We start from the raw sequence: 18,763 nt of genomic DNA on the forward strand, positions 1-18,763 counted from the left end.
GGCTGTTCTGTTCTTTAATCTCGGCATCGCTCTGATCAGCTGTAACACATAGACATATATGACAGTAAATAACACGAATAAAAATGTTTGATCTTCCTCTTGTTGGAAAACATGGAAACACCCTCTTCATCCAATACATTAGTGGAGGGACAGAAAGAACAGAGGGAAAAAAACACAGACAAAACACACAAAAACACCTGATCATTGGGGGAGAACTAAAGATTCCAGGACAATCATGAACAGATGCTCGATTTTGTTTTCCCACCTTCCCTCCCCACTATCATAAGGCACCAAATCACGGTCACAAACACTACAGGACTAGAGGACACAACTGCAACACGCACCTCTATCGCCACCTAGTGGACAGGCTGTGACGGTCGTGTGCGTGTGCATTTGTAATTTTTAACCTACATTCACTGTTGTCCATAGATCTTGAGGGCCTAAACCTGTTAAGTGGATCAATCGTTTAGGAAATAAATATATATTTGGCCGTTTATTCTTTTCAGTTGTGAGAAGTCATGTGTCGTGACAAGTGGTGTCGCTCCCGGAAGTACTCGTGACAAATCGGGCAGGTGAGTTTCTCCTCCCTCCGCTTCTTCACCTGGGACTCCGCCGCGAACTCTGTCTTGTGATGGGAGCGCATGTGGAAAACCAGGTCGGAGGTCATGCGGAAGGACAGGTTGCATTTGGCGCACCAGTTTTGCACCGACACTCCGAACGAGGTGAAGGTCGGCGGGAGGATGGTGAGCGAGGCCGTGCTCGGCAGCGGCGCGCCCGCGGTCCTGTGCCAGTGCTCCGGTGCGTAATGGAAAGCGTTGCTGATCACAGCTGGCGAGTGGGCAGTCTGGAGGTCACCGCTCACTATGTTGGGTGCCATCAGATCGGTATATCCCAGAAGGCTCCTGGAGGTGAAGGCGTCTGGCAGATCCTCTAGGCGGCTAGAGGGGGCTGTTGGACCGCTGAGCTGAGCCTGGGGGTTAACGGGGGAAGTTCTTTTACTGGGTTTACAGAAAGCACTTTTCTGATCGCTGTGGCTGCCTGAAACGACCAAAGAGAACGCACTGCTGCTGCTGGAGCGTACGCCAGAGCTCTCCCCCCTCTCTGCACCTGCATCCACACGCCTGGCCTCCCTCTTTTCTCCAACGGCATCATTCCTACATCCCAAAGGATCCAGTTTTATCCTGTCCGCTTTGAGCTTCCCCAACGAGAGATTTGGATCTCCAGGTCCCTGCATGCAGCCTTTGCTCAGCTGCGTGATATTGTCATCGTTTGAAATGTTCGTTTTTTCCAACAGGACAGTTTTGCGGCCTCTGGCGCTCGGACTTTCTTCGTATCTTCTTCTCTTGGGTGAAAGCTCGACGGCGTCCTCGCCGCTGCCAGATATTTTGTGCTCCAGATCTCTGGCGAGGTTGTGGAAATCCGTCACTCGACGCTGCCTCTTCATTTCCACATGCTTGTGCTCGCTCACCTCACGGCTGCAGGGGTCAGCTTTCCCTTGAGCGCACAGGAACCTGCAGTGAGCCACGAACGGGTATTCGTTGTTGAAAACCTGGTTGCATTTTCCACAGTTTAACTCTGAAAGGTTGAAAAAGAATGCGTAAAATATAGGACATCCACTACGAGAGAAGCAGGAATACACACAGGGCAGGACTCCAGTATTCAGATCTAATAACAGACATTATTGCTGCCACATCTCTTCGCTTCACCTTCGCGCGATCCTCTGGTGACATCCCTGAAGCCCAGCAGGCTCGACAGCTCCTGGTCGTACCACACCAGCAGCTCTTCGTCCTGTCGGACGTCTCGGGTGGTTCGCACGTAAAGCTGACCCGCTTTCAGAAAGGCCTCCGTGTTCTGCTCTTCTCTGCAGCGCGCGGCCTGAACCAGCCGCAACCAGGACAGCACCAGCGCAGAATTACGCATGGCCTCCGGATCCACCTGTTGGTGCAAACAGACGATCCACACTCGATACTCAGCCTCCGTGTTTGTCGGGATCACATGTCTACCATCTTAGTTTGAAACACATTTTTTACGTCATTCTGGTTTATGCGACTAAATCTCATTCGATTTGACGCGGCTGACAACAAAGACGAACAAGTCAAACGTCAGACGCAGATGCATCCCAGAATAGCCTAACTCACCCTGAAAACGTAGCACTTCGCTCTCCTGTCGCTGGATTTTTGGGCGATGAAGGCGATGGTGTCGTAGAAAGTGTTCTGGGGCGCACACGGACCGAAGCATGCGCCCGCGGGAACGCTGCGCGTAACGACCACACTGGTGCACAGATCTGCCGGATGCTGCAGGAATCTGTTGTCACCTGCCCAGAAGGACCGAGGCAGGAAAGCGTGATCCATCGTCGAGCTGTGAAATACAGAGGACACGAGAGTGGACGTTTGGTGAACAAAACGATGATCGAATGTACGAGTCACGTCGATTTCACATCAGATTTCAATCATACTCCTTTTCTACCGCAGCCGTTAGTTTTCATCATCTCATCTGCCATTTCCCTTCTGCATTTAGTTGCTCTGAATTCATTATCCGCTGTATTAAAATAATATTTTGTTCTGTGTTTAGGTGTATTATTCTGGCACATCCAAACTGTGAAAAAGGCGCAGCCGGTATATAGAGGCAGAACCTTTGTCTGCTTTTTCAGTCGGGTTCTCCTTTTGTCTTCCCATCTGCCACCAAAACAACAGCACGTTCTGCACGCAGGACAAGTTGAGTATGAATGCAGTCATCTAAAATATGAAGGGTTATTTTTGCTCCCGCGGGGACGAACAAGGATCACATCCGTCGCCTTTATTTTGCTGACATTTCCACGTGCGCAAGAAAAATGCTTCTGAATAAAATGCCATTCTGGGAAGACCAAATAATCCGGTAACCATGGGTTACTGTCCCAGCGCGGTCTGAGGACTCACCTGCCGGACGTAGAGGATGCTGAAGCAGGTGCTCCTCGGCGTCGACGTCCTGCAGTTGGCTGGTGACAAGTTACTTATCCGAGTGATTCCTCCGCTGCACTGCTGCCTCTCTCCTCTCCCGCTGCCGTTTATCCCCCCTCAGATCGCGCACTGGAGCGTGGCGCGTAGATGTAAACACGTGCGCGCTCACCCCCACCCACCCCCACCCACCCCCTTTAATTTAGTCCCCTGGCTAATTTGGTCTCGTCTGATTAGGAGTCCAGGAGGACGAGAGGGATAATTGTGGGGTGGAGGAGTGTTTGGGCCAGTGAAATGGCCTGTACTACTAACAGTAGTTCCAGATTTACGTAATTAACTGTTTATTCTTCAGCCCTAAACTGAAAAGTCAGGAATAAATGACACACGTTCAGGTGAAAAACGGGTTCATTGTGGTATCATTTGTGCGTTTGGGTGCTTTTCCGTGATGTGATGCAGGCGCGCGGCTTTGCCACCAGGCAAATGCATAATTCATCCACTAAATGTTTCTGTCTAATGAGCATTTAATGGATTATTCTGCATCAAAAGCCTCGGATTGGTTAAATGTCTCTGCGGTTATGAAGCCAACTTTCTGTAATGAGGGAGGAGAAACAAACGGGGCTCCATCTGAATCCTTGACTACTCGATTTAAGAGCTGACTGAATTCAATATTCTTTAAGCCTGTGCCAACATTTTCAACACTTCTGTGGACACGTTTGTGTATTTTAATGCACGACAGGAATTCATTTTAAAGCCTTTCAGCGTCATTTCCTTCCATCATCCCATTTGGACGCAGGCCTGGGCTGCGCTTATGAGCCTTTTTCTTCCCTTGTTGAAAACGTTACCGAGGTAGTGAATGCGGAATTAAAATGATTAGAAATGATGAACATTTCTGATTTTAGACCCACTGTTTTAACCATAGACGGTCTATAACAGCCATCTGCATATTTATCTGTTAATCTATCTAAAACGACCGTGGACGTTGCGCACGCCGCGATTCACAGCTTCTCGTTGCTTTCAGGTTTTTCTGAGTTAAAGTGGAGTTTTGAGTCCCTCCTCGGGTGTCGCTCCTCTCCCCTTTCCTGCCCTGATCCAACTCCTTTTTTTCCCTTCCCTCAGCTGAAGGAGAAGACTTTGCGAGACCGGCTTTGACAAAACTACACTCCCTCCGTGTGAATGCACCCCAATTAAAGACGGCATCGAACAAAAAAAGAGTAAATAGACCGTTCGGAAACAGCTCCCAGAGAGAAAATGTGAGGATATTTAAGTTGCCGTTGTGTTTGGAGTAGTTCAGAGTCACCGGGAAAGATGGCGAGGACACACATTCGCATGTTCCTCGCTCTGGTTTTGCTGGGAATTTTCCTTCTCGGTGTCTCCGTCGAAGGAGAGCTGCAGGGCGAGCAACAGGAGGAGGAGGAGAAGGAGAGGTCCTGTCACGGCGCTTTCGACCTTTATTTTGTCCTGGACAAGTGAGTGTCCCGTATTATTTACGGCTTTGTTACTTTCTCATCGATGCGCATTGCCATGCAACCGCCCTGCTGTTTGGAAACGCGGAGCGCATCAGCTCGGGTCAAGCGCAAAATTTCGGCCGTGAGATGGGCCAAAAATCCGAGTTTGAGCTTGTGAAAGCGCATTTCTAAACAGTCTCATGAATATTGAATAGGGGTTAATTGTTTAGCGAAGGTGACCGATTAGGCCAAGTCACAACAAAAGTCTCACAAACGCGTTTTTCTTTATGCCTCTTCTCTAAACTCTAACGAGGAATATATTTGAAGCCGAGTGGATATTTTAGGATTTTAACACAGGCTGGAGCCTCGCTCCTTTTCGACCGACACACAATGGAGAGTCAAACACGGGATGTGGGCAGGACGAGCGGGATGGATAGAGTTTCAGGCTGATGACGCCTGCAGACGCAGCTGCAGCTGCAGCGGCCGCCCCACAGCGGTGCTGCTTTAAACCCCTGTCTGCGTCCAATAAACCAGCAACGCAGCTCCAGGCGCGGTCCGCGCTTCATTGTTTTCCCGCAGGGAGCTGCACATTGCGTAAAACCTTAATTAGACATAACCTGGTTTCTAATTTGAAACAATTGAGGCGTTTGAAGCACATTTTAGTAATAACCGGTTGGTAACTGGTCTTTAACGCACCTTTGCTTTTATGTGATCCACGGATCGGGGTGTCAGTAGAAAATGTTTGTAGGATGTCGAACTAGCACAAAGGTCAAGGCCTGCTAAAGGCTTAAATAACCACAGAAACATGACCTCATTCTCACCTCAATGGATGGAGTTTGGACCAAACATACAGTTGATCCATATTTCTCTCCTTATCTTCTGAAATTACTGCTTGGATCCCCCAACCACACAGCACACATAAAGGTCTAATTATGTATTTGGAGCAGCTTGTTTTACCGGCATTTTTTATGCTAGGAGGTAAAAGGTGAGCTGCGAACCAGCAGACGTGCTCAAACATGTACGAGACAGAAAAGGTGATAATCTTCCTAAAGTGCATGCTGCGGTTTTGATGCGCTGACTTCAGCGTTATAACTGGGCGCCGTCAGATCTATATTCCAAAGGTCCGCTCTCGCCCTCGTGCTTTGCCGCAGAGCTGTGATATTTCACTCCGGAGTCGTCGACGCCGCCGTTTGGGTGGCAGCATCTGTCAGCCGCTCTCTGGTCTTTACCCTTTGCTTCAAAAAGTTTAGTCGGGGCCTGGGGAGCGTGACGCGTCACACGTGGCCTAACCTCTGGAATGCCTCTGCGTTTGGCTCCCCAGACCCGTGCGTGTGCTCCAGCAAGCCTCCAGGAGGCCACTGCTCTTTTTTACCCCCTGTGATGACACTGACTTGTTGGCTGACGGATTTTAAATGCCACTTGGTGACCTAATCTGATGTTTCGGTGATGGGGTGACGGCTAAAATCCTGTTAGCACCACAACCGCTTATGTTTTACGTTAACCTGCTCACATCTGCCTTAGCTCCCCATTCTGAACCCTTATGCTTATTAGCTGCAGGAAGACTAATAAGCCCCCCCACATTTCTCCACTCGTGTCTGACCAAATAAATACCAGACTGTGTTTTTCACCCCTATCTTATAGGTGTGGATTTTTTTTATGGCCCTGGGTCGATGCTAGTACTTGTAGACAAAAGAAGATCCTGTTCTGATCCAAACAGAGAGCAAAGAAAGATAAGGTTATGTAGTTGATCTGGTTTGGAAGGAGAGGATTTTTTTGTCGTTTGCATGTGTGCTAAGCTCTCTGAACCTGGCAATTCTATTATTATTGTTGTTTCATCAAAGCATTCCTTCAAGAATCTCTTCCTGGATTGGTCTTTTCCAAAGACAGAGATGAGTCAAGCTGGAACTAGAAGTGACTGATTAAATGACCAGCAGCGTGGCGCCATTGTAAGTCGGACCAGCTCAGGATCTGGCTCTGTTTACAGCCCTGTTACACACACACTCCCTGAGTCAGCTCTTCGACAATGTCTGATGTTGCGTCCTCCAGCAGACACGCACGCATTCACCCCCCTGCCGAGTGTTACTTCTGCGTCTCAGACATTTCTCCGTGCAGTTCCTCGACCTGTTGGTAGCCTTGCCAAGCTCACGGGGACCATCTGTTCCCCCTCAAACACACACACACACACACACTCGCGAGCACACGCTCATATAAACAGTGATCACACAAACACAGACACACAGGCCAGCTGCCTGCTACATGGTCCGTGCTAGAGGCAGACTGTTACATCTGTCCCTGTCTAACCTCAACCCTCTGGCCCAGCAGCAATTAGCCCACATTAGCAGCCCCCTGGGACTGGGTTTCATAACAGAGGCCATCATGGACATAAGAGTGTCGCACGCTCACCAGCAGCTCTAATCAAGGGCGCATTCACGTCAGAATTCAGAATCCATGACATAACCAACTAGAATTATACACAATAGATAGGCAAATGTCCTCAGGAGTGTCCCAACGCACCCCTGCACAAAGTCCTGTGATGATATTTGTCTTCGTTTTGCAGATGATGTCACGCTATCATTTATCACCATCTTTATGAGATCGGGTGTCGGCAGTGGTTTAAAACACAAGGGGGGAAAGGGACTGCAAAAGTTGTTTATAACTTCAAAATCTGTCATCTCATTCGGGAATGAGAATCTCTGCCAATTTTAAATGTTTGCTTTTTGTTTTTCTGCGGGCCCTGTTACACCACCAGTGAGATTTCAAAAGGAAAAAAAACTTTAGATTCCCCTGTTTTAAATTACCAGAAACTGATGTCATAGCTGATCGTTTGGTCATCATTGCAACACACTTCCTTTTTTTGTAATGGTCCTGTTTTTATGTGGGTTTTTTAGGTCTGGAAGTGTCAAACACCACTGGACTGAGATTTACTCCTTTGTGAAGCAGCTGGCAGAGAAATTCATCAGGTGACTGCAGGAATGATGGTGGAGGAATGTGGAGGTTGTGTCTGCTTGTCTTTATTAATCTGCATGTTTTGCAGCCCCATGCTGCGGATGTCCTTCATTGTCTTCTCCACACACGGAAACATCATCTTGGAGCTGACCGAGGACAGGTGAGAGTCCCTCCTGTGTTATCTGTCTTACACAGTGCCTGTGGTTATTTTCATAGTGTGTGCACCATAAGGGTGTGCACTGTTTGGTTTTTTTAATCAGATTGTCTCTTTAATCTACAGGGAGGCCATCAAAGGAGGCCTAATGGTCCTAAAAAATGTTGTCCCTGGAGGAGACACTTTAATGAACTTGGGCCTGCAAAAGGTGAGGGAATTCTATAAATACATTGGGAAGGGCTCAGGAATTGCTTCCTCCATGTTAAACATCAGTCATCTGGTTTATGATTACAGGCTAATATGCAGATCTCTCAGGAGCGACACGGTAAGCGAGATCACGTGTCCTTTTGCGTAAGTTTACCCGTTGGTGTCAGAGAACGTGAAGCGTCTGTGTTCTGCAGGCACGGCCAGCGTCATCATCGCGCTCACTGACGGAGAACTCAACGAGAGGCAGTTCGACACAGCCCAGCAAGAGGTGAGACTGGCCTCGCGCCACCGGAGGGGTCCGGCCCGCTGCTGTTCATCACGCTGGAGTGGCGGGAGCGATGGGACGTTGATTCTCCGTTGCTGATTTCCATCAGTTTAGGGACTGAGACAGGTTTCCCGGCTCTCCTCTTTTGCAGGCGCAGAGGGCCAGGACCATGGGGGCCATTGTTTACTGTGTTGGGGTCAAAGATTTCAACGAGACCCAGGTAAGAGGTCATAGGTCAATAAATGCGGATACACCAAAATGCATTTTGGTCATTGGATCTGTGTTACTCCAGCTGGCGACTATTGCCGACACCATTGAGCACGTGTTTCCTGTCTGGGGCGGCTTCCATTCGCTCAGAGGAATCATCGACTCGGTACGACATATTCACACGACGCCCGAGCGATGTGCGAATACTATGGTGATTGCATCGGGTTTGCTTTTCCTCGAAGATCATCAAGAAGTCGTGCATCGAGATCCTCGCAGCCGAGCCGTCCAGCGTGTGCGCAGGAGGTAAGAGGTGTGAAGAGCGAGGGTTCGCCCTCCTAGTTAGGACAGCGCACAGTCACGGTGTGCGATTGTGTCAGATGGCCGTCACCGAAGGCCTCCGGAGTGGAACACAGGGTTGAGTAATCACACGGACGCTTATGAGCGTGGAGTGACACAGAGCGTATTGTCATTCACGGCCGGGGGAAATTAGCATAGCTGCTTCGGCACAGCGTGTGTGCAGCAGAAAGGGAGGGGCAGGCGGGGGGTGTTGGTCAGAGGAATTAGCCATAAATCTTCAAGCATGGCTGCTTTTACTGGCCTGGCTTGCCACAACATATATGTTGACATGGATGCTCGCCTCCTTGCGCTTCCAGCTCCTCTGCAGGACTGTTTCAGGAAGGGGGAAACAGGAACTAAGAGATGGGAGAGTTTATGTGCAGCGAGCAGGATGGATGAGCTTTGACACGACCTTATTAGGGCTCACTTTAGAGAGTGCATTAGAGTCACCAGGGCAACCAATGGAAGCTACACATCCATTATGGCATATGAGGGAGAGAGGAGGAATGAAATCACTCTTTGGAAGGACAAAAACAAGGATGTTCGAACAAATCAGATCGGCGCTCATCTGATAATTAGTGTACGGTCCGTGTGTCTGCTGACGTGCACCCAAACATCCTCCAACAGCCTCATTTAATATTCGATTGATGAGCATCCTAATGGTCAGTGAACTAAGAAACCAAAGGCTCCCTTCAACAAAGACTAGATTTTTTTTGCATAATTAATGAGGGATTCCAACAATCGGAACACGGGCTCGTCTTATTTTATGAATCCTTTAAACGGTGCACATATGGGTCCATCCTCTTCTGATGCTATTGTGATACAGCTCTTGTAATCATCAAGGTTGGATTGTTTGTATGTAAAACACAACTGTGGACGTGATTTGATCGCAACATCTCCCCTCATCCATCCATCCCAGCGAGAGCGCTGAGGTTCGGGCTGACACGCTGCATAGGTGTTTTGACAGTTTCTCTGTCCTCTTACAGACACAGACGTGCTTTGCACAAGATGTTTTTGAAGCCAGCGTACACACACACACACACACACACACACACACACACACACACACACACACACAGACATCGTACTGTAGGTGTCCCTCACACTGATGTGAAGTGACCACACCGAGCTGCCTGCAAACAGGCCATCAGAGTGGACAGTGAACGTTGGGCCGCACTATCTGACATGACAGCACCGATTCTCTTCACAGACACACGCGCGCGTGCGCACACACACACACACGGAGGACGGTGAGACTTGGGCCTCAGATCCGAGGTGACAGCAGAGATTGCTGCTTTCATTAACGCCTGACCCTTTCCTCCCCGATGTCCCGTCCTCCTCGGCCCCTCCCCGCCCTTCACTGTCCCGTCGCACTAACTTGATTGAAGAGTCGCTGTTCGGACAAGCCGCATCCCACTTTCCCCGCGTACACGGGCACACTCACACGCACTCACACGCGTTGCGGTCGCACACAGTCTCACGTTGGGCTAATTCTTGTCAGGAGTTCAGGTGCAGATGTAAATGGACATGTGGCCGTAGAGGCAGGCTGCAAGGAGTGGACGGAGGAGAGTGTGTGTTTGTGTGTGTGTTTGTGTGTGCAGTAGGTGACAGCGGGGCAACACCAGTCTGCCGTGTTTGACAGCGGTGACCTTTTAGTCCAGCAAACCTCCCCGCGTTTGTGTGGGATTAGATGTTCATACTGGTAAAAATCAGGAGTTAATAGCCAGATCCTTCTCCGACAGGCGCTTTGTTATGATGCGTTCTGGCACTTTAGTGCTACAGGCAGAGAAAAGTCAAACCAAAAGTGTGTTTCGGTGTACATTCTGACGGTTGTGTTGAGGGCAGGTGGAAGACGGAAGGTGTGTTTAATCGTAAATAATCCTGCAAGCCGTAACCAGATGTGTGAACATAATACAATACAATCATGTGAACAACATTAAAATTTTGACGCGCAGTTTAGTTTTGCAGTGCGACATTACACTCGTAATACTTATCAAGAACGTGAAGGATCATGGAGATATTGTAGCCCCAAAATTAAAATTTAAAGGCTGGGTAAATTTAAAAGATTTAAAATTTAAAAGAGTGATGTGCGATTTTGAGATCAGTTTCAGTTTCCATTTGTCTGTATTTTACAGCATTTTTAACAGCATCTGTCTCCATGGAGTCCTGCTGAAGCCTGTGGAGTGATGAGTTTCTGCCTATGATTATCTGTATTTATGTTTTCGTAGCCGCTTGTTTGACCTTTGAAGGGAACACTGTCACATATACACCCGCAGCCACTCACGCATATCCAGTGATCTTTACGCTGAAGCTTTAAATGTTAAAGGTGCGGCTAACGCCCGCATCTACATGCCACGAGAAGGCCGAGGGGAGCGCATACCTGCACTCGTTCTTCAGAAAAACAGCCCACATCATCACGTCCACGTCTGCACATGTGCCAACAGCACCGCAGGTACAGTCAGACCTGTTGTAACTGTCGCTGCCGTCGGCGCCACAGGCCCATCTTTAAGCCGCCGATGTTTTTCCCCCCTCGCTCTAACATATGCTGGGTAGCAGCCACATAGACACTGCAGCATATGCTGGCAAGCTTCTGTCAGCACGCTTTAACGGTGCCCGAGGGAAGCTAAAGGTCAATCACACACACACACAGTCATGCACGCACGCAGCGCATTTTTAGCATTAGCACTGCTAAAGCTCAATTTGGTCAGATAGAAGCAGATATTACTGAGGTGTTTACACATTTGTCAAGTTGCCGCTGGAATAACGTGCAATGCTATAAGATACTGTGTAACACGTTGCCCTGTGTGGGGGGGGGAATGGTGAACAATGAATAAAGTATAAACTCGACACGCAGTATCAGACTGTTGCACATTCCCAGTGACGCCTCCACTTTTCCCTAGAGAGTTTCCAGGTGGTGGTGAGAGGTAATGGATTCCTCCATGCCAGAAACACTGACCAGGTGCTCTGCAGCTTCAAATTAAATGACACACTCTCTGTAGGTAGGTACACACACCGATTTTCGTTTTGCCAAAGCTGTGCATGTAATGACCAAGGCTCGAATATTCAAAGAAGTGGTTGATATTGGAAGTATGCTCGATCAGAACTGATGTGGGCTTTTCCTGCGCAGACGAGAGACCAGCTGGGATAGAAGACACCTTCCTGCTCTGTCCTGCTCCTGTTGTAGAGGAGCCTGGGAGGTAGGCGGCACATTCTCTGAATCGCTTTCTTATTTATTTATTTATTTTGCACATAAAGACTCCTGTCCTTGAGTAAATTAGGGCCAAAGTCATTGCATGTCTGTGATCAATCAGCGTTTGTCAGAGCTAACGAAGCCAGACACCAATCACACGGGGGACAACAGGAGGAGAGCCCAGAAACACAACTTAATGAGAGCCTGCTGGAGAGAGCTGTCGCAACATCGCATCTGTGTCTGAGTGTACTTGGGTGTGTGATAAATCAGCTGAACGGTTTTGCGCCACCCTCGTGGGGTTGGACTCTGTAAAGTTTCCTTCCAGGGCCGCTCGCGGTGATTCAGAGCAGAAGTTTTCTGGGTGGACAGAGCAACACTGTAGGCTGAGCTCAGAGAGAACTGGTGAGCCATCAGCCTTCCCAGTCACCGACGCCTGCAGTGCTCTGCATAATTATACACTCCTGCCAGCGGCTTCAGACACCTTCCAGTCATCATCTGTCTTGTTGCTGTCACTCAGATTTCAAGAGTGATTTGAGCTTTTCTTGACCGCCAGTGAAAAGTGCTGCTTTGATGAGGAAGTAATGCTCAGGGATTGGGAAAAAATAGACTGTATGGTAACACGGAAGCAGCAGAGATGTAAGAACATCACGGCAAAAATTTGTGGTTGGTCCACGGATCGGGCTACTCCTCCGGAGAGCACCAGGACACGCTGCACTGGTGCCCGAAGAAGCCATTCTTCCATGTAAGAGAAGCCCATTAGAGTCGGTGCTGGCTGACACCCTGAGTGCTACTAAAGAGGGGGGGGGGGCAGCTGTGAATGGCTGAAGGGCCCAGAGCAGAAGGCACCAGCTGGCCCATGAGTTCTGGGCTGTGGAGCGAAAAAATGCAGATACACCTGGAAAATACTGGTAAAAGATTCTTCTTAACCAAAAAAATGACAAACAGATGTAAAAGGTCAACTGAAATCGTGTCAGTATGTGTCTCCCTCCCGCTATAACCAGTCCTCTTAGCACCTCTGTGGCCGACGCTGCGGGGGATCCTCAGAAACCTATAGACCCAACGCAATGCACTTGTTTTAGTGTAGTTATCACATGGAACGATCTAAGAAGTGAACTTAGCTGGAACAGGATTGCCAGCTGTCACCCTTAAATGTCAGGTTACATTACCCCCCAAGTCCCCCACTCAGCTTCTCCTCAGCTCAAGTCAAAGTGCAATCGTTGATGGTTCCGTCACCCAAATCTGAGTTGACCGGGAACCCTCCTTCCGGTTGCTGGGAACACCCTCGTCTCATGTCTACAGTCTGCCTGAAATAACTATTGACTGTATATTAAAGCTGGTTTGGGATTGTATGGGGGGGGGCACCTGGGCTGCCCTCAGAGGAGATGATTGAGGAAGTGAAGCGGGGGTCTCAGAGGGGAGGGACAGCGCTAAAGGGATCTCCACCAGGGAAGGCCTTCCTCCTACCCTCCCCCAGTCTCTGCCTTTCCCCTCTGGAGTGACCAATACCACCCTGCCCCCCACCCCTCGCCCCCATCACAAATCTTAAACCAGAACTCAATGCCCCTCTTGTCTCTGACACCCTCAATCCATAAGAACAACGCAGGAAGTCTTCAACCCCCGGCCGCCTGCACGTCCGCGGCTACATTGCGTTTCCCTGATTTGGGACCAAAGCAAGAACACTTCCCAACATGGCTTCTTCCGTGCGCAGCGTTTTAGTTTCAGATACGAGCAGAATGAGATGGGTTCCATATTAGAGGCCCTGGATCTGATCCAGAATGGATTCCTCTGGTGGGTGGAGGGCTCGCTGACCTCTTTAAAACCTTTGGCGTTGTCTCTGTTAGCATGTTGATAAAGCAAGAATGGCCCGTGTGGATTGAAGAATGCGTAGCAGTGCTGCAGGCGGGGGGGCTCTGGCGCTACAGGAGTGATGGACGGTGATGGGGCGCGTGTGTGACGTTGGGCTGTTTTGCAGGGTGATCTACCTGCAAGTGAGCATGAACGAGGGCCTCTCCTACATCACCAGCTCTGTTCACATCACCACCACCGAATGTGTGAGTACACGTCTGCTCATCTGCTCTTCCCCTTCGTCGCTGTGATCCAACCAGATCTTTTTCACGCTCTTCTTTGCGCTCTTCAGTCTTCTCACCTTCCTCTCTGAGCTCTCCTCTGTTGTGTCTGTCCATCAGAGGGGGCTGTGAGTACTATTTCCTTTCCACCTTTTTGTTTGTTTCTCCCCCGCTGGACCCAGAGCTTCACTTAATCTTGTCTTTTCCCCAGTTCGACGGCACCATCGTGCTCATATCGTTGCTGGTGGTGTTCCTGCTGCTGGCCCTGCTGCTGATGTGGTGGTTCTGGCCTCTCTGCTGCACCGTGGTAGGTCAACCACCAAACAAACGCACCCGTATTTTAGCTGCCAGCCTTTGGTTAATGGCGTGTTTATCTCACGTTAGGTGATCAAAGAGCCTCCCCCACCTCCTCCTCCAGAACCAGTAAGACCTTTGGTAACCATCCACTTCATGATTCCACTATGAGCTGCCTCATGTAACTGAGTCTCACTCTCAGGAATCTGATGACGATGATGGGATGCCCAAGAAGAAGTGGCCCACAGTGGATGCGTCCTACTATGGTGGGAGGGGAGTGGGTGGCATCAAACGCATGGAGGTACACATGCGAGCTCACACACATTTTAATATAGATTTTTCAAATATAATATACGCATGTGTGTATATATAAATACACACACCCCCACACACACACATATATATAGATATACATGTATATGTATGTGGGTTCATGTTGGCCTCTCCAGGTGCGGTGGGGGGAGAAGGGCTCCACCGAGGAAGGTGCGAAGCTAGACAAACCCAAAAATGCTGTCGTGAAGATGCCGGATCAGGAGTTTGAACCGTACGAACCGAAGCCTCGAAAGCCGCCCCGCCGCCGCCCTCAGCAGAGACGCTGGTACACCCCCATAAAGGTGGGAGAGGGTGAAGCAATTGGATGAGTGCTTCAGTTACCTCGAGACACGACTTTAATTTTTGGGGTTCTCCAGGGGAAGCTGGATGCGATTTGGGCTCTGTTCAGGAGAGGTTATGACCAGGTGTCCCTGATGAGACCACATCCTGGAGATCAGGTAAGACTATCCATTAACGCCTGGTTTTTCAGGAAGTCCTATTTCTTTGCTTCTGAAGAGCCTCGGGAGAATTGGCAGCAGAGAGGCGAGCCAGAGTGAAGAGCGGCCCCTGGTATCTAACCTTGACCCTGTGTGGCAGCCCACAGACATGTTTGCGCCATCAAACTGGTTGCCATGGCGAAACATCTGCTCCGTTGTAAATGGCGTCTTTGTCGCCCCTCATAGCCGAGCCCTTATCACCCTGATATGTATTGATCTGCTCCATGAAAGGCACGATTCAACTGTCCTCGATTCATGCGTAGACCAGAAGACCAGAGTGGACATCGCTAATGCGTTCCTCTGTTTTATCCGTCTCGGACGTCTTATTTTGGGCAGAACAATTCATCTTTGTCATCAGGACAGAAGTTTTTGGCGGCCGCGCCACAAGGACGCCCAACGAATCCCTTCACGAGTCATTAACTGCGGAATAGAAAACCGGGGCAAAGAAATCAACTTTTGTTGCAGAGGACCTGCTTCCACATGACGGAGACAATGACCTGTCACGTCGGGGTGGGGGGAACGTGCACGGATATAAAAGCCCGTGTTGTCAGTCGCCAGAAAAAGCGCAGATCGGTGCTAACCAGCAGCTCAGGACGCCGCTCGTCCTGCTTTCTGTCCCCATTACTGCCACTTGACTGCCTCTGCAAACGGCCATCAGTGGGCTGCCAGTTCCTGCCACGCTTCCTAATCTCTGCCTGGCCTGTGAGTGTGAGCGTGTGAGCGTGCGCGCGTCTGATTCACGGCGCCGCGCACATCGGGCCCTAAAGAGCGAGCGTTGCATAAAACAGATGGAGAGCTGAAAGGCCGCGAGGCATATTGTGACAGAAGAGATTCCGTTTATTTGTCCCCCGAGCTGATGGCACCGATGACCTCAGTCCAGAACCGCAGACCCGACCAGAGGGTTGTTGTCCTAGCTTAGACCTCAGCACACACATTGTCTGCATCTCCGTACACTCATATCTGTACATTAGCGTCCATTTGCCCGACTCTGATTGTTAACATTGGTATAGCACATTAATAGCGTTATGGGATGATGCATGTTCCTGTTTAATGGTCACTGTTTTCTGCTGTGATTTGGATCTCGAGGTCGTGAGTCAACTCTCCACCATTCAGAGCAGCAGACGTCCATTGAATCCGTCCATATGTGCAGATTTACATTTGTAATTGACACTGCTGTCTGTGTATTTATGATACGGAGCGTGTGAGTGTGTTTTTATGAGGGAGGAGCAAAGGCTTGGGAATCAGGAGGAGACAGAGTGGAGTGGTGGGAAGAGCAGTGCTGGGGGTCTTTAATGGTTTTGTTTTATTTCTCAAAAAGAGGTAAACAACAGCCACGAGGAGGAAAGCAGCGACAGACATGTCTGCGGGCCACCGATCTGAACGTGTGAAACTCGTAACTAGATTTTGTTTGGCTCTGCTGTCCCGCAGCCACGGCCCTGAAACATCCCTCCGGTCGGTCTGTGTTATTCATGAAGCCGAGGTTTCATTCAGGCCATATGTTCTGGCCCGGGCATTCTTACAGTCTCGCACACGCCCTCATATTCATGAGCTTGTGTTCTCATTGTGTCCATATGCTGTCTGGTGTTGCGCTGCTGTTTTGCTGCCCACAAACTGGCCCTTTCACTGCAGCCCCAACAAGACCGAAGCAGTCACCCCGACCCCCCCCCCCACCCGACTGAGCTTCCCCCAAAATCAATTACACACACCCCTCACACATATAAACACAATAGCCCCTTCAGTCAGAAGGCTGCTGCTGCTGGGGTCCTCCTACGGCCCCTGTGTGACTTCAGGGCCTCTCGGTTTAATAAGGTGTTATAATCAGACCACCAAGGGTCTGACCTGCTCTCCATTCTTCACTTGCTGCCCGATCAAGAGAGCAGCTCCTCTTATGTGTCTGCGGGAGAATGCAGAACACACCAGGGAGAACAATACAGGAAGTGTTCTTTTCTCCCACAATTGTAAATCATGTTAAACGCTCAGGGGCCCTCGGTTAACTATTGTCTGCATATTAAAATCCCTCCTTTACATTCGACAAGTCGGGCACAGAAGAGACATAAACCACTTTCTGCTGAGATGTAGGAAGAGAGTGTGATCGTTCATCAATGCCTGTTTTTGCCAACATCGCAGCTATTATTGTGCAGGTGTGGACAGAGGACAGAGAGGACTCTGTGCACCCCGCGGGGGCCTCAAACACACACACCTCTGTCAGCCCGTGACTCCTAAAGGCTCTTTGATTTGGCAGAGACGCTTATTCTGCATTTGAATCTGCATTCTGTGTGTTGGCAGGGTCGCTGCATTAACTTCCAGCGGGTCAAAGACGGGGAGGCCAACAGGACCAACCGCGCACCTCCTCGCACCTCCAGCTCTCTGCCCCCTCCACCCCCGGCCGCCGCGGAGATACCCCTGATCTCCAACTCCGTCCCCCGCACGAAGCCTCCGTCCAGGGGGCCCGCATCGAGCCGCCCGCTCGGGCCCCGCCCCCCGTGGCCATGCCCCCTCCGGGTCCGCCCCCGGCCCGCGCACCCCCCGGCCCTCGCGCACCCCACCATCCCGACCCCCGCCCAGGCTCTGATGACGAGGAAAGGAAGCAGTTGATTGATCCCATTAAAGGGAAGCTTGGCGGCACAGAGCCATTTGGATCAGGACCTCTGTGCTTTGTTGCTGGACAGCAAGAAGTATTTAATCTGATATCCGATCAGGCAGCAGGAGAGACGAGCACGTAGATAAAATGATCCAGCATGGACGCGCACTATTATTTAGCTTTGTTTTTTGTTAATGATTAAGTGTGGTAAGAGTAAGTGCAATGTTTTTGGAAGGACAGTTATTGCGTTTAACGCCTTGCTAGGAGCTCCATAGCAGACTCATCATTTAATCTCTTCAACCAATGAAACTTTTATATAGCCTAACCTAACATTTTGTGAAATACGATGGTCCTTCTGCAACTGCAGGGCAGTTTCACCTGTTTTTATTTATTTTATTACAAGCCCTGTTTGGATTGTTTTGCTTGGCGAGATGCGGGTTTTATGGGTTTTCATCATGAGGGGGACAGAAGGAAGCACTGCGCCCGACGCATCCGTCATCATCCTGCCTACGCTTTCTACCGACTGAAGTGATCGTTTGCATTTCTTCTTTATTAACAACATTTAATATCCGTTTTCATTAAACAAAAATGTTTTTTTATGGTCTGCCTGGCAGCAACTTCTGTCATGTTTATTAAAAATGTTTAAAGAAGTGTGGCATTTTATAGCAGCAAGGCCTTTTCCTGCAGTCTCGTTGTGAAACCGCTGACAAACGAGCCGAGAAGACCTGGAGACATATTTACGATTTAACTGGGTAATGCAGGATGTAATGTTTGGTGATGTGCTTTCATTATGCTCTTTAATTAAACTAATTACACTTGGACTACTGCCTAGACATAAATCTATACTCTTTATTGCAGAGGTAGCCAGAAAAGTAAATTTATCTTTAAACCTTAAACAAATCATTGCACTAATGTGTTCTTACGCTAGGCAAAAAAACTAACAGCAAACATTTTAGTGGCTCAACAACTCTGTGACTTCACTGTAATGGATTTTTAAATAAAATTTGATACCTAAAGCCATGTTACATTCGACCGCCTTGCTGTGTGACGATGACCGGCCCCCCCTTCCCAGGAACAGAGCGACAGGCTGAGCTCAGGCACAAAAGAGCACAATTAGGAGGTCACTGTGTCACAGCGTTTTGTGTCACACATTTTACTACAATGTGCTGCAGCGTATGAATCATATGAACCTAATGGTATGTTGATTCCTCCTGCCCAAGAACTTACAGCTCACGTCTGCACAAAAAGCTGCATTGAAGGCGGGAAAAACAGGCTGCGCACAACCGAGAGCCTTGCATGAAGGGGGGGAAAAAGCATGCAAGATATTAAA

The 18,763-nt window shown here is 49.4% G+C and overlaps 2 protein-coding genes across 2 annotated transcripts; one reads left to right on the plus strand and one right to left on the minus strand.

The window, feature by feature from the left end:
- Positions 1-3,053, minus strand: prdm8 (PR domain containing 8). The gene is made up of 4 exons (XM_057047306.1): positions 2,916-3,053; positions 2,139-2,358; positions 1,707-1,935; positions 1-1,575 (listed from the first exon to the last, which is right to left on the minus strand). Exons 2-4 carry the CDS (start codon positions 2,349-2,351, stop codon positions 503-505), a joined length of 1,515 nt encoding a protein of 504 aa, XP_056903286.1. The 5' UTR covers positions 2,352-2,358; positions 2,916-3,053; the 3' UTR covers positions 1-502.
- A 965-nt stretch (positions 3,054-4,018) lies between these two features.
- On the plus strand, positions 4,019-18,453 carry antxr1d (ANTXR cell adhesion molecule 1d). Its single transcript, XM_057047296.1, is given in 19 exon segments — positions 4,019-4,399; positions 7,267-7,338; positions 7,413-7,484; positions 7,605-7,686; positions 7,773-7,803; positions 7,880-7,953; positions 8,102-8,170; positions 8,243-8,323; positions 8,400-8,460; positions 11,394-11,492; positions 11,621-11,690; positions 13,656-13,734; positions 13,961-14,056; positions 14,134-14,172; positions 14,246-14,344; positions 14,493-14,657; positions 14,733-14,813; positions 17,139-17,291; positions 17,294-18,453. Coding segments are annotated over 19 exon segments (1,866 nt in total). The 5' UTR covers positions 4,019-4,238; the 3' UTR covers positions 17,576-18,453.
- Positions 18,454-18,763: the final 310 nt, after the last annotated feature.

This window comes from Takifugu flavidus, chromosome 11 (assembly GCF_003711565.1).
Source record: "Takifugu flavidus isolate HTHZ2018 chromosome 11, ASM371156v2, whole genome shotgun sequence".
NCBI classification, from domain to species: Eukaryota; Metazoa; Chordata; class Actinopteri; order Tetraodontiformes; family Tetraodontidae; genus Takifugu; species Takifugu flavidus.

Coding starts and splice junctions, on each gene's coding strand:
- prdm8 (XM_057047306.1), bottom strand. CDS start 2,351: ATGGATCACGCTTTCCTGCCTCGGTCCTTCTGGGCAGGTGACAACAGA. Junction 1,936..2,138: donor CGAAGTGCTACGTTTTCAGG/GTGAGTTAGGCT, acceptor TTGCACCAACAG/GTGGATCCGGAGGCCATGCG. Junction 1,576..1,706: donor CACCAGAGGATCGCGCGAAG/GTGAAGCGAAGA, acceptor TCAACCTTTCAG/AGTTAAACTGTGGAAAATGC.